The 16,093-nt window shown below is 38.6% G+C and overlaps 1 protein-coding gene across 2 annotated transcripts in view; it reads left to right on the top strand.

Moving 5' to 3' along the window:
* MAN1A2 (mannosidase alpha class 1A member 2) overlaps positions 1-12,376 on the top strand; it is a 172,203-nt gene extending 159,827 nt beyond the window's left edge. Inside the window, exon 13 of one of the 2 annotated variants that reach the window (XM_033436561.2) lies at positions 12,244-12,376. In XM_033436561.2, coding sequence (XP_033292452.1) covers positions 12,244-12,340 — 97 coding nt within the window. In that variant the 3' untranslated portion in view covers positions 12,341-12,376. Of the gene's footprint in view, positions 1-1,133; positions 7,059-12,243 lie in introns of those variants that run through there. The other variant, XM_004263248.4, reaches the window with a different exon arrangement.
* Positions 12,377-16,093: the final 3,717 nt, after the last annotated feature.

The raw sequence follows: 16,093 nt of genomic DNA, 5'->3' as shown, positions 1-16,093 counted from the left end.
GACCCCCTAATAGAATTCAGACTAGAATTTGCCCAATTATAGTATATAATATTCTTACCTATAGTGGTAAGAATCATTTTGTAAACTATCATTTTTAATTTCCAAGTTACCACTGTGGCCTGCAGTGTTTATGGAAAGGTATAAACATATGCCTTCATATAAACAATGCTATTACCTATTGGACTTCTCTGGTGGTGCAGTGGTTAAGAATTTGCCTGCCAATGTGGGGGACATGGGTTTGGGCCCTGGCCCGGGGAGATCCCGTATGCCACAGAGCAACTGAGCCTGCGCTCTAGAGCCCGCAAGCCACAACAACTGGAGCCCGCATGCCCTAGAGCCCATGCGCTGCAACTACTGAGCACACGTGCTGCAACTACTGAAGCCTGCACACCTAGAGCCCGTGCTCCACAAAAAGAGAAGCCACTGCAATGAGAAGCCCACATACTGCAACAAAGAGCAGCCCCCACTCGCCACAACCAGAGAAAGCCCACGCACAGCAACGAAGACCCAATGCAGCCAAAATATCCCCGAAAAAACAATGCTATTACCTATTAAGAGAGACTAATTATTAAACCTCCTGTAAATCCATAATGTTTCTGAAACCTTTATTTAAATTTGCAGTACCTGCTCTAAGAACTGCAAAAACTAATGTATTAGGAGTATGTGAAAGTCCTTGCTGTGTCCAAATAATGTGCTTTACTTGTTCCTTCTGTGTTTCTTAATAAATATAGATTAATTAATTTCTAGTTATACTATGAGGTCTCCAAGCTGCCAAAACATATGATTGATATTATATCTGAGTTTTAAAAGAAGGTCTCTAAAAAATTGTGAATTGGTTTGTTTTATGCCATTTTACAGTTTGTTGTTTTATATGTTTCAGGCAGGTATATGGGATTTGCTTTTTAACTGCCTTATTTCAGAGGTCTAGTTGTTCATCTTACTGGATTTTCTTATGCACTCTTCTGGAATATTTTGTGCTTCTAATCATTTGAATGGATGAGGTTCATTTTCTGGTGTATTTTTCATCAAACCTGCTCAAAATAGGTCATGGGTGTCCTCTGCCATTATAACTGAGATCACTTGATCTTCTTGTTGAATTCTAATTGAAACTCATTTTCCCCTTTTATTTTCAGATACTTGTATCTTCTGTTCTCCAGTGATGACCTTTTACCTTTAGACCACTGGGTATTTAATACAGAGGCTCACCCTCTGCCTGTGTTACATTTAGCCAACACCACACTTTCAAGAAACCCTGCTGTTCGATGAAAGCAGCTGCAGAAAGACCATTCTCACCTGTGTTTTGTTTACATGGACCACTACAGAAATTAGTCTGGAGAGGGGCCTTTTGAAAACCTGGACCTCTTAAGTCAACATGGCAGGGTGAAACGTGACTCTTCCCTGCAAGACTTTTCAACTTGTAGATGTTTCAACTTTGAAATGATTCCATTTTATACCTGACCAAAACATATTCTGGTGTGTGTAGGACAGAGACCTGATGTGCTTTGATTCTTAACAAGATGGTCACTTGAGAAATTATGCCTGTTACTGCTTATTGCTTTTAGAGTCCTGGAATCTGGAGGCTAGATTTCCTGAGAATAAGCCAAGAATGTGGAGCACCTTGCAGGAGTTGGAGATGGCCTTTGGAACCAATTATATATTTGTTTCCTCCCAAAGTGGAGCAGCTCTCAAGTCAAAATATTTACACATTGTTTATCCCTTTTTTCTCCATTTTTAATAACGGAATGAATTAAAATAAATAAGAACAAAAGAACGGTGTAACTGCATCAGCAGCAAGAAGACTCAAAAAGGAAACAGAATACTATCCCTGTCCGAATTTTCAAGTTTCGTATTAGATGACCAGACTGGCAGCCATTTCAAATCTCAGTCTATCTATTCCATTGAAATTCCTTGGTTAAATTTCTTTTCTCTGGAGGCATGATCTCACAAAGAATACTCTTCAAGTCTTTGTCTCCATATAGAATCATTGAAACTGCTATTTATCATAACCACTACTTACGAACCTGGGTTTGGGATTTTGTGCATGTTGTTCAGTCTAGTGTTGGTAGCATGACAAAAAGTGGGGACAATGCCGCAGTTTGTTGCCTTGAAACCTGTCCTAAGAGAAAGCCTTGGTTTTGTTGGTAGGAGATTATTTTTCCAAAGCAGCAAATCTACCAAGTAAATTTTATCTACTTTAACCTCATTACAAACTTAGTAGAATCCCTCCATTTACAACTCTCTTTATGGGGCTTGGCAAAATTCACTGTACTGTCGTGCAGCTCTGAATTTACCTTGAGGAGGCAAATTACTTTTACAATTTACTAAATCAAAAACAAAATATAGTGAAACTTCCTTAACTATTTTTGGGACAGGGGATCCTTTATTATCCCATTAGACGAGGGAGCTTTTCACAAATATTTTATGTAAAAAATAAATTCAACTTTTTTTTCTCCAAGGGTATTTACAGAAATTCAAAGAATTAATCAGAATAGCTTCAAAATAATTTTTAGTGATTAAATGTGGTATAATTAATTATATTACACTAAACATGGGATATATCTAAGGGGCTTTCTCTTACCATCAGTAGATTTTGCAATGATATTTCTTTTTAAAGAAATTACGATTTCTCTATATTGGGAGGGGAAGAACTTAAATTTTATCAAGAACTGTAAGATAAATATCTGACTTAATAAATTTTCTGTCCCTTGAATTTATGTCGCAGTGCAAGACACTTTTTCTTCCTTACCTTTAATACGGACAGCTTCCATTGACAGTAATAGTTGGGAGTAGTAGTATTAGTCTAGTATTTACTCTGAATTTGAAGATTTCATGAAACAGTGTGCAGGAAGCCCACCTTAGAGTTCTGAAGGCTTATTTTCTTATTTTGTTTACTCTTTCATTAGCATGTGGTAGATTTAAATTGGAAAAAGATTTAATAAATTAATATGATTAAATATGTTTTAAGGGTGATCATCTTATATCACACATAGTCAAGCAGTCCTCACAGTTCAGCAAATGATCCATAAATGATAACCACCTCAAGATTTTCAGTATACATAGAAAGTAAGGATGTAGAGCCAGTTGCATTATTTAAATCTTCAGGAGAGTTAAATTTTATACATATTTTGAGACTATAATACCTTTTACTAGTTGAAAAATTAAAATTTTTAAATGAAAAGTGTAGATGACTAACTTTAGAAGAGAAAAGGGAAAGTATTTGGTTCTCAAAACATGTTAGCTTTCCTCCTGAAAACAGCAGAAGCCCACTTAAGGGTCACTAAAAAGAATGAAAAACTTGACTTGGCAAAAGACCCAGAACAGCTGTAGAGATGGCAGTGAACCCTCCCTCACTTCGTTTAGAAGAATGCTGAGTAAAGGGGCCTTCTTGGTTCCCCAAGAACTTCTCAAGGAATGAAAAGACAGAACCCCCGCCCCAAGTGCTCTGTTTGTGTTTCTCGGATGACTGGAGCTCGGGAGAAGGCAGAGAAGTGTACAGGCATGGCCAGTTCTGGTACAAGCAAAAAGCTTGAGGGAGACAAAGGAAGAGTCTTCTTCATCATCTCCTTACCTTCCTTGTGAGAAGACTAGCGCTTACGAGTGTGCTTCCTTTTTTTGTTGTTTTTTCTTCTCTGAATACCAAAGGCAATTAAATTTAAGTCAGCTACATATGACCTGCCAGTGTCATGTTTTATTTTTGTTATAGATTAAAAAAATTATTTTCTCCAAGATCCATCCTTATTCCATAGTATCCCATATTCTGCTAGTTTCCAAGAACATACTTTACTTTGTTCTGTCCTTTACAGTCCTTTGCATTTTGTAGACCTTATTACTCAGGTTAAATACTCATTACATTTATAAGACCTTCTGCAGAGAGCCCAGAACTGCTCCTTTCCAGGTGCCTCCTCAAAAGCAGACACATTACTTCGTGCCTTTGGCACAGATGTGCAGAGTAGATAGATCATTTGGTATATAAGAAAAAAGAATAGAGATGCTGAACACCCCCTCTACCTTCTATATTTATTTTTCTTCTAGAATTTTAGGATCATACTTTTTGGTTCAAACCAGTATAAAGTTGTTAAAACCAAGAGAATGTGGTCCCAATCAAAAAGAAGTCTTGGTGCAGAAAAGTAAGTACCCAGTCACGGGGTTCTTACTTTCTCATGGGTTGCACAGATATGCTCTTTTATGTCTCTCTGACACCAACTTATTCTTGTCTTTGAGCAGATGTTTATATGTAAAAGCAAAACCTGGATATTGAAGGAATATATTCCGTCTGTGGAATATTGACCCTGATTCTCTATGATGTCCTCTAGGACAACCCAGGGCTTCACTTGGTAGATTTTAACCAAGCAGTTTAAAATTTGATCATTAACTTCTCATCTCCATTCTCCATTGCCAAAGTCTTTGTCAAAACTACAAATTTGTTGCTAAAAGGTTGTGCTCGCCATTCTCATCATGGAGTTTCTCCTTAGGCCTGGATTTCTTTGAATGAATGAGTGAGTGAATGAGAGGGTGAGTGAATAAACACAGGGTACCTAATATGTGCCAAGCGTTGTGCTAGCTACTTTCAAGTATTAGAACTTTTTGTGATTCCAGTGGCATTTTCTGTATAAGAGTTGTTCATACCATTTTAAGTGTTTTCCAGTATGATTCATGTTACAAAATCCTTAATTTTGTATTTCATTTAAATTAAATAAGGAAAGAAATGGTTTATAATATATTTTAAACAATGTATTACTATATAATACTAACAGCTATAATTGTAGTTAATAAGTCTCTTGGAAAATGTCAAAGAAATACTTGATTTCTGATGCAACTTTAACTAAAATATCTACTTTAGAAATAAAAACATTCTTATTTTGCTATTATCACTTTAATTACATAATTAAAAGTTAATGTTTTATAGAAATGCTGATTATTTTATATTCAAAAATTTTGTCACATAATTCATGGGTAAAATTTGCAGTTGTGAATTGTTCATGCTCTGCTATGGTTCCTAGTAATGGTCCCATGCTGTTACATATAAAGAAAAATATACTGAAATATTTCTGAGTTGCTAATAACAGTTCCTAGTAATGGTATCTTGAGTTCTTATTTTTCTTTAGGTTTCCTTACCCTCAAATTGGCTAGCTCATATCTTATCCACTCTTTACGTAGATACATACCTAAATACAGTTGTACACAGAGATTTTTAATACTGTCTCTGTCTGCTAATTAACAAACACGGTTGTTAACGTGTTTTTGGCTGCACAAATTCTAAGCAGAATATTTGAGGAACCAAATATGATCTGGAGATATTTTAATGCACTTACTTGGTTCAGGAACATTGGTGAAGATGATTTTTTGTTCCTTCAGCTCATTCAGATCACACTCTTTGTGGTCTATAATGGATCAGCAAGCTTCCTCCAGAGGGCTAGATGATAAATATTTTAGGCTTTGTGAGCCATGCGGTCTCTATCTTTACTACTCAGTTCTGCTGTTGAACTGTGAAAACAAGTATAGACAATATATAAAGGAAGGGGTGTGGCTGTGTTCCAATAAAACTTTATTTACAAAAACATGGAGGGCTAGATTTGGCCTCTGGATCATAGTTGTTAACCCTTGATCCCAATTTAAATTTGTATAAGACCCTATAATCTTTGACCTGCATCTTTTATCTGTGTTTTGAGTACATAATTCATTTTTAGAGCAAAAAAAAGATGTGTGTATGTATGATTGTATGTATTTGTGTAACCTAAAGCTATATATTTTGTTGTCTTGAAAACAGCTATACTCTACTGGAGTCTGTTCAGGTTTCAATATGGTACAACTATCTTGAAAGAGGCATTTTTTTGTTCATGGGGTATGCTATCAGTCCTTATCCTTGCCTTGTCATTTAATGCCACAATTTCAGAGTCTCTGTGTAAAAGGAAGGGTCTCTGTGGTGTCAAAATAGTATATTTGCTCCAAGTTCTGCCTGCTCATTGATCTTTGGACCAACGACTCTGGATTGCTGGAGCTGCAAAAATTCCTCCACTTGAATACTCGTAGAGTCCTATGACAAGAATATGATAGAATTTCTGACCTTTGTGCTAAAGAAACCAATCTCTTGGAAAAATTTTAAGCAACAGGAGAAATGGGTTATGTGCCTCAGTTGCCATTTGGCAACCACTATTTTTTAGAGTGCAGAAAGGTACTGCCCTTATTACCTCTACAACAGCCTAAATCTGAGGAGTGCAGAGAAAAGATGGATCCAAAAGAAGAGTTCCCCTTCCTCCTCTTGCACTCGCCTCAAATTCTTTTCAAGTCAATAGCATTATTTCAGAATGTCAGTGTGCATCATATTTAAATTAAGGCATCCTCAGCCTTAGCCTTTTAACTGTTTAACAACTAATCCATTTTAAACTTTGAGCACAGTAGAACTCATGAAATTACACGACACCATATTGCTAGTATGTACGTTGCAATGCACCAGTCATCCTGAGAATAGCTTTTTCACGAAGAAGTTTATCAAATATTTCACTGTATTTGGAAATTCTAGAGGAGGGGAAGCCTGTACTGAGAGTGATAGGGGAGCACATGTTATAAATGAGCTACCTTTCTAGGTCCAGCATACTATACAGATGGCTTCAGCTCAGGGTGAACGTTAAGTGTGAGTACACAAACACACCCACATACATACATGTTAATGTGCAGAGGATTTTAAACAATTTGGATGCTACAGAATTCTGCAAATTGCATACCAGAAAACTCCATGGAGATAAGCTCAGCTCTTCTTGGGAAAAGTTATTTTTTAGAAAACTTAGAAATTAGTTTTTGTTTGGATTAACTGAATAAAGCATCCCCAATTTTAATACTGGATTTGGAAGTTGAAATGCCATTCCTCAGTCTTACTGGTCTCAAATTCAGTGGTATAATTTTTCCCTAAACTAATAAGAGGGGCAAGTATAACCTCCTAAATCGGTACCCACTGGCCGCTCCTGAACTGATTTCCAGTTATGTCCTCCATATGTAATTTTTATAAATTAAAGGTAATATTGTATATTAAAGATTAAATAAAGATGTTCTTTAAGTGAAAAGTCTGTTTAGCTTTCATTTGTACCCAGGATGACAATACAGTTCAATCTTCCTATTTTCAGAACAACTTTGGCTTTTACAGTAACTGGTAATCTTCAGTCTCCCACGTTCAGAGAGTATTTCTTTTGGTTCAGCTAATCTTCACATTCCTTGATGTTATAGAAACATGAAGAGATTACTTAAAGGGTAATTTTCATGCCATCTAATTTTAAGAAAACAAACTATAGGCCTGTGCAACAATCTTATAGTATGACTGTGCCTGTTATCTCCAAGACCTAGTCTAATCCAACCTCTGAGACCATCAAGCTTAAAAATTGCCTTGGGACTTCCCTGGTAGCACAGTGGATAGGACTCCGCACTCCCAATGCAGGAGGGGACCCAGGTTCGATCCCAGGTCAGGGAACTAGATCCCACGTGCATGCTGCAATTAAGAGTTCACATAGAGATATGGGAACATATGTATATGTATAACTGATTCACTTAGTTATAAAGCAGAAACTAACACACCATTGTAAAGCAATTATACTCCAATAAAGATGTAAAAAAAAAAAAAAAGTTCACATGCTGCAACTAAGGAGCCTGAGTGCCACAAATAAGACCCAGTGCAACCAAATAAATAATAGGTAAATAAATATTTTTTAAAAATTGCCTTAATCACTGGATCTCATTCTGTCACATTAAAATCTGACCTGACCCTAAGAACTCTTGAGTGATTCTTGAGCAAAAATAGGCCTAAGGGGCTTTAGGAATAGGATCAGCTAAACTATAGATAGTGGCTTAATCTATTGATACTGTAAAGCACAGTATATTTAAAACCCTGTACCCATGGAGCGTCAAATGAGGTAGTACTAAAGCCCAAAATAACAACCAATTTACATCATTGAGGTCTACTTCTTCCTGGCACAGTAGATTTTAACTTGATCAAAATTTTAAACTAGGAAATTTAAATTATAGATGTATCAAAATTAATTATGGACTTATCTTTTCAGAAGCAACTAAAACAGGACCAGATAAAAGAGTAAGATCTCTGAGTGACTATAATGTGATAAAGTCTGGGCCTCTGCCAGTTATCTGAAATTTTCATCATTATTTTATTGGGTTACAAAACACTGTCAACATGCAAATAGCAATCATGTTAAGAGTATGGGTTCATAGAAACTGTAGATTGGTGATTGCCAGGGGCTGGTGAGTGGGGAAGATGGGGAGATGTTGGTCAAAGGGTACAAACTTCCATTTGTAAGATAAACAAGTTCTAGGGATGCAATGTGCAGCATGATGGCTATAGTTAACACTGTCGTATACTAGAAAGTTGCTAAGAGAGTAGGTATTAAATGTTCTCACTATACACACTCCAAAAAATGTATGTGAGGTGATGAATGTGTTAACTAAGCTTATTGTAATCATTGTACAATACATACATATATCAAATCATATACACCTTCAATTTACATCATGTTATGACAATTGTATCTCAGTAAGGCTGTAAAAAAAAAAAAAAAGATTGTGGGTTCAGATGGTGAGAGACTGTACCTTGTTAGTAGACCTAACAAATTTCTTCAATTTCTTTTTGTGATAAAATATAACTTAAAATTTGCTATTTTAACCATATTTGTGTACAACCCAGTGGCATTAATAATTACATTAACAATGTTGTGCAACCATCATCACTATCTATTTCCAAAACTTTTTCATCACTGCAAACAATCTCTGTAACCATTAAGCAATAATTCTCCATTCTCTCCTTCCCTCAAGAAAATTTCAATTTCTTAACCCGAAGAAAATCTTAATTTTTTATCTGTAAAAGGAAGATAATACCGATTTTTTAGGAGAACTAAATAAGAAAAAAATCCATGTACCTGGACTGAAATAAGCTCACAAACAGCAAAGAGTTGCTGTTTTTAAATTATTTTCATTAGCAGCAGATTGGAGTAAAAATTCCAAAAGAAATAGAAAAGAATTAATAAAGAGGGGAAAGGCAATAAAGATCCAAGAAAACTATAGTTCTACCTCCTGTTTTATACGTAAGGAAATTGAAACAAAAGGACATAAAGTGAAGGCATTAGATGATCTCTAAAGTGGTTTTGCAATTTCATCATTCATGATTTCATGAAGTGTCTCATGCAGTTTTGTTATTTTTAAAAATTTTTATTATTATTTTTTAGAAGATGTTGGGGGTAGGAGTTTATTAATTTATTTATTTTTGCTGTGTTGGGTCTTCGTTTCTGTGCGAGAGCTTTCTCTAGTTGTGGCAAGCGGGGGCCACTCTTCATCATGGTGTGCGGGCCTCTCACTATCGCGGCCTCTCTTATTGTGGAGCACAGGCTCCAGATGCGCAGGCTCAGTAGTTGCGGCTCACGGGCCTAGTTGCTCCGCGGCATGTGGGATCCTCCCAGACCAGGGCACGAACCCGTGTCCCCTGCATTAGCAGGCAGATTCTCAACCACTGTGCCACAAGGGAAGCCCCAGTTTTGTTATTGTTATTAGTGACATACAAATATATTAATATATATGAACTAATCAGTTTAAAAACTGTACAGTAGAAGTTACTTTTTGTTAAAACACATACACAACACCAACAAATACACTGAAAGTTAACAGCAATTATCTTCCTTTGGCAAGGATATAAGGGAATTACTTTTTGCCATTTGCTTTTTAAAATTAACTTTATTGAGGTATGATTTACATAAAATAAAACTTTCCCATTGTAAGTGGGAATATTGGTGATGTTTAGTAAGCTTATAGAGCTACACAACCCTCCCACAATCCACAAAGATCCTGCATGCCCATTGGCAGATGGTTTCTGTTCCTGTCCCAGCCCTTGGCAACCACTAATCTGCCTTTTGTCTTACAGATTTGCCTTTTCTGGACATTTCATACAAATGGCATCCTATGTATACCGTCTTTTGCATCTGGCTTCTTTTTTTTTTTTAACCTTCTTTTAACCTTTAACCTTCTTTTTTAACCTAACATAGGGTTTTCAAGCTGTATCTGTGCTGTAGCAAGTATCAAGAGTATGTTCCTTTTTATTGCTGAAAATATTTCATTTCTATGGATATAACATATTTTGTTTATCCATTCATCAATTAATAGACATTTTGGTTTCCACTTTTTCGCTATTGTGAACAATGCTGTTATGAACCTTTCATACAAGTCTTTGTGTTGACATATGTTTTCATTTATCTTGTGTATGTACCTACCTAGGGGTTGGAAATGCTGGATAATATGGCAAAGTTATGTGTAACTTTTAAAGAAATTTCCATACTGTCTTTCAAAATGACTGATTTTACATACACACCAGCAATGTACAAGGGTGAGAGTACCAGCTTCTCCACATCCCCACCAACATTTGTTACTGTCTTTTCTATAGCCATTCTAGTGGGTGTGAAGTTGTATCTGAATACGGCTTTCATCTGCATTTCCCTAATGACTGATTGATGTTGAGTCTATGCTATTAGCTGTGCATATGTCTTTGGTAAAATGTCTATTCAAATATTTTGCCCATTTAAAAAAAAAGTGGACTGTCTTACTGAGTTGTAAGAGTTCTTTATATATTCTGTATTTATTTTCTCTAAGATTGTGGGTTTGTCGTCTTACAATTTTTTTTTTTTTTTTTTTTTTTTTGTGGTACGCAGGCCTCTCACTGTTGTGGCCTCTCCTGTTGCGGAGCACAGGCTCCGGACGCGCAGGCTCAGCGGCCACGGCTCACGGGCCCAGCCGCTCGGCGGCATGTGGGATCTTCCCGGACCGGGGCACGAACCCGTGTCCCCTGCATCGACAGGCGGACTCTCAACCACTGCGCCACCAGGGAAGCCCTTACAATATTTTTTAATGCTCTATTTTGAATGCAAAATACTCTGATTTTGATAAAGTAATTTAACAATATTTTCTTTTATGGATTTTCCTTTCTTTGCCTAATCCAGAGTCACAAAGACTTTAGACCTATGTTTTCTTCTAAAAGTTTTATAGTTTTAGCTCTTACATTTAGGTGTATGATTCATTTTAAATTAATTTCTCATGTATGATAAATGTCTAAAGTCATTTTTGCATGTAGGTATCTAATTATCCCAGTACTATTGATATTTGTTGAAAAGGCTGTCCTTTCCCTATCAAATTGCTTTGGCACATTTGCAAAATATCAATTGATCATAAATGTAAGGTTTTATTTCTGGATTCTTAATTTTGTTCCTTGATCTATGTCTTTCCTTATGCCAATACCACATTATGTTGCTTACTGTTGCTTTAGAGCAGTGGTTCTCAATAAAGGGATATTTTTGCCCTGCATCCCCCAATGTCTGAAGACATGTTTGATTGTCGTGACCTGGGGTGGGGGGCGGTAGGAGGGATGGTGCTATTGGCATCTAGTGGGTGGAAGTCATGGACAAGAGACAGTATTTATTAGCTACTTTTTTTTCCCCGGAAAATAGGTCACTCTCCTGTTTCTTTGCATATCTTATATTTTTTTAAATTGAAAACTGGACATTTTAGGTAATATTGTAGCAACTCTGGATTCTGATCTGATCTCCTCCACCCAGGGAGGTGGTGATTGTTGCTACTACCATTTCTCTGTTTTTTTGTTTAGTGATTTCCCTGGTCTAATTCTATAGAGATCACCTTTCCTGGGGTGTATGACCACTGATATCTCTGCTCAGTGTTGTATGTTTTAAATCTTATTTATATTTTTAAATACGTCTTCCTAGGAATAAGCCCTGCGTCAGCATAGCTTAGTGATCAGCCAGTGATTTGTCAGAAGTTGTGCTCAAATATCTTTAGCCAGTAAGGGCTTCCACCCTTTGCCAGTGGATCTGTGTGTAGGTTGTGGAACACATTCAAACTGTATGCATCTTACAAGTTCATGTAGCTTTTACTTTACATTGGGCCCTCACTAGTGATAACTGCCTGGGTCCGAGGCCTCACATTCAGCCAGGAATGTATACAGATAGCTAGGGCTCTCTCTAGTCTCCCCTGAATATACATTCTGCCTTGCTCTTGCTTGCAGCCTTCCAAACCACCAGGGACATGTGGCAAGGTGCACCATGTTTGTGTCATTCCATGGACCTATCTCCCTGTTAAATTTCTGGCCAGTCTGCCAACTGTTGCTGGTCCCAACCAGAACCAAAACCTCAGGCTAGCTGCATTGATCTTTCCAGTTCTTTTGCCACTGAGATTGCTATTTCTAACAATGCCCAGGAGAATGGAATTTTTCTGCCCTCGCTCCACTCCAGCTTGTCCTGCCTGGGAGAACTGCCATGCTGATGGAGCTGGAAGGACATGGGAGCAGCCCTAGGCTGAAATACTGCGGACACACTGTTCTTACCCAAAGGTAAGTCATTTTTCTTGAATAAATGCTTCTTGATTTGTTGTATGCCTTTGCTCAATTTCTAGAAAGTTTGTCTATGTTATTCCTTTGGGGAAAGAGATTTGCTCCTCACTCTGCCATTTGCCATTCCAGGAATAAGTAGAAGATGGATGGATGGATGGATGGATATTTTTATTGACATTCTTTGTAAATTCCTCTAGAAATTTTAGCTTTAAAGCCTTGCTCTTCCCACCTAAAAGGCCTTTATCCACTTCTATCAAAATTCTACTTATTTTTTTGTGTTCTCACACAATGAAACTTTTACAGAACCTTCCCTGACTTCCCTAACTTCCTTAACTTCGAGGGATTTCTTCCACATTTGTACATCCATTGTTCTTATTCTTAACTTTCTTACGATTTATCACATACTACCTTACATTTATGTGTGAACATGCCTTTACGTCCCCTACTAGCTTGTCCAACGTTTAAGGACATAGTATGGTAGTCATCTTTTAACCCACTTAACAACTTATATATCTGTCGAATAAGCACCCATTTCTCAGACCTCAGTACTCTCCACCAGATCAGGCTACCCCATTTAAGGGTCCATTTCTCTTGATTTGGAGTTTTCTTGCAGCAAAAACTTTATCAAAGCCTATACACTAAGAAAAGTCTAAACATTAGAAAAGGGATATGTCATGTATTGTGTCCTTTTTATGCAAATGTGGGAAATACACAGTGCAGCTGGTGCACAGAATATCAGAAGGGCCTAGTGGGAGGAACAGGTATCTTCAATTAGTGAGGAGTCCAAAACTGTAGTCTGTTGTCTTCCTCTGAATGATTGTAGGGCCTTAGTCAAGTTATTCAACTTCTCTGGACCTCCGTGTATTTTCTATAAAATGAGGAACCTGGACTAGAAAATTTGCATGTGATTCATGAGATAATTAATATGGTTATTATATAGCACACACATTTACTGAACTTCTACCTGCTGTTTCCAGAAGCTCTAGCAAGCTTCAAGTATACAGAAATCAAAATAAAATCTCCACCCCCAAACAGGGATTGGCCTGCTTAATATTGTGACAAATGCTCTAAGAGAGGAATGCATTCCATATTATAGGGGCAGAGTAGGAGGAGCATCTCATCAAGCTTAGGGTAGGTTTGGGAGGGGAGAAGATAATCCAGAAAGATTCTTCAAGAACCAGACATTCGAATTGAATTTCACAAGGAAGTAGAGTTTGAAGGTAAGGGGGAAAGGAGCTATTTGATAAGGCAGCAATGCCTGAAGAAGGAAGGGATATGAGATCCAGAGCACAGGTAGGAAGACTAGCCTTGAACTTGAGAAAGTACACCCATTTCACTGAGACCCATAAAACAGTCCTCTCATGCAGTCCTTTTCAGGCCCTGAGATTGCATTGTCCATGAGCCCGGGTGGGCCAACAGGGGCACCCACCAAGATCCCAGGAGTGGCTGTCCCTTCTGAAAGTCTAGTTTCAGTCATCCACCAATATCAAGGAGCCCATGAAATACACAAAATGAATGTTATTTAGGGAGAGGTTAAGGGAGTCCCCTGGAAATATCTTTCAAAAATACTCATCAAAACTTTGGATGGGGCTTCCCTGGTGGCGCAGTGGTTGAGAGTCCACCTGCCGATGCAGGGGACACGGGTTCGTGCCCCGGTCTGGGAAGATCCCACATGCCGCCGAGCGGCTGGGCCCATGAGCCATGGCCGCTGAGCCTGCGCGTCCGGAGCCTGTGCTCCGCAACGAGAGAGGCCACGACAGTGAGAGGCCCGCGTACCGCAAAAAAAAAAAAAAAAAAACTTTGGATGACTCCAAAACAAATTAGCATGGGCACGGTATTTTGAAACAGTTCAGCAGTAAGTAGCCAGAAATGTATGCCACCACAGGGTGATAATCTCAAAAAAAAATTTTTTTTTAATCTTCAGCTGTTTGAAGCCTGGGAGGCTTGAGATGCAGTGAAACCTCTTGCTTAAGTTTTTCAAAACACCCTGACGTTGATGAACGGACAGATGCCACAAGCTCTTGGCTGCTCGGGAAAGCCTGTTACTAAGAAATTGCTGGGACCTACAGCAGCCTCAGCACAGGGTTCCGCCCACCCCTCGGCTCATGCCCCACCGAAACCAAGTCAGTGATGAAACGTTTGCCAAACAGAAGACAAATATTGCCTAAAAAAGACTTTTCCATTTCTTTTCTAATATGACCTCCCTTCCTTTAAAGGCTTTGAACTAATAGGTAAGGCTTATTAGAAGACGAAAAACGTCTCATACCAGAAGATAGACCTAGAAGAATTCTAATTTGAACCCTACGAATGATTTTAGCTCACATAGACAATCGATATGTTGTGAAATAGTGTATTTAATGACACTTTATAAGTCAAATTCTAATGCTTGCAGTTATTTATACAACTCTGCTTAAGTCCTTTGGGAATTATTTTTTCTTTAAACATTTATTGAACATCTATGTGTCAAGAATCATGCAAGGCACTGAAGATACAGAGCCAACTTTGACACTTAACTTGTGGATCTGCTGGGCCAGAAGAAGATAGATTGGCAAGCCACAAATTATGTTTTCCAGTAAAGGTACCAAATGCTCCCGGAGTTTAGAAAAGAGAAACTGCTGCTGGTGGGGAGGCAGGAGGATGTGACAGCAACACGATTACCGATAACCAGCCCTGATCAAGTCTTCCCCGTCTGTGAAGCAGGGGAAGTGAGTTTCCTAAGCAAAGACTAGGTTTGAGGGCTGGGTTTGTACCTTTTGGAGCAGGCAAAGCTACTTGGTGGTGAAGAAAGAGTGCCAAGGAACCAAACCATCCTCACTCGAGCTTTCAGAGAGGAAGCATTTGACTGAACTTTGGGGAATGAGAAGTTTGTTGGACGTGGTAGGAGTCCAGTTGCAACACACAAGGAAAAGTCATTCTAGGAAAAGGAATATGATCTTCAATATGATCATATTTGAGATGCTGAGGGAAGAAGGGATTACACTTTAGAGCAACCAGTCCTTCCAGGCAGGGCTGCATGACATGTTTGCATGAGCTGGGGGGAGTAGAAGGGGAGGGGACCCAAGACGTGACAGGGGCCCAGTCACCTGAGACCTTGTGTCTGCTGTAGAGAGTTTGGCTTTTACGCTGAGTGAGATAGAAGCCCCTGGAAGACTGAGCGAGGTGCAACGTGATCAGCTCTGTGGCTGTAAAGGGTCCTCTGGCTTCTGTGTGGAGAACAGATTGTTGGGGGACAGTTTAGAGGCTACCGAAATAATCTAGGTGAGGAATGGTGGTGACTCAGACCAGTGGCGAGGACGGGGATCGGGTCTATAATTTGAAGGTAAAGCTGACGTGATCTGTTCGTGGGTGGGGGTGAATGTGAAAGAGAGAGGGGTCAAGGTTGACTGCCGAGTTTCTGACCTGAGCACCCGGCAGAATGGAGTTACCACTTACAGAATGAGAATGGTTAATATTTAGGAAGGGTGAAATTAGAAATTTGTTCTTGAACATGTGAATTTTGCAATTCCTATTAGGGCAAAGCTGCAGAAAGCTCGAGGCACAGGCTTGGAGACTGGGTGGGAACCAGGGACTCAGGAAGCCAGGACACAGAAACCCCTGGGCAGGAGGCCACTGTCAGACACAGCCTCCATCGTGGGTCTGTCACAGACCTGTTCTTAGGGGCCCCTTGCTTTGCGGCCTCATGTGAGGTTGGAAGTTTGTGTTTGGTGAGCAGTGGAG

The sequence above is a fragment of the Orcinus orca genome, chromosome 1, assembly GCF_937001465.1.
Source record: "Orcinus orca chromosome 1, mOrcOrc1.1, whole genome shotgun sequence".
NCBI lineage: Eukaryota > Metazoa > Chordata > Mammalia > Artiodactyla > Delphinidae > Orcinus > Orcinus orca.
This window is presented reverse-complemented; position numbering and strand designations above follow the sequence as displayed.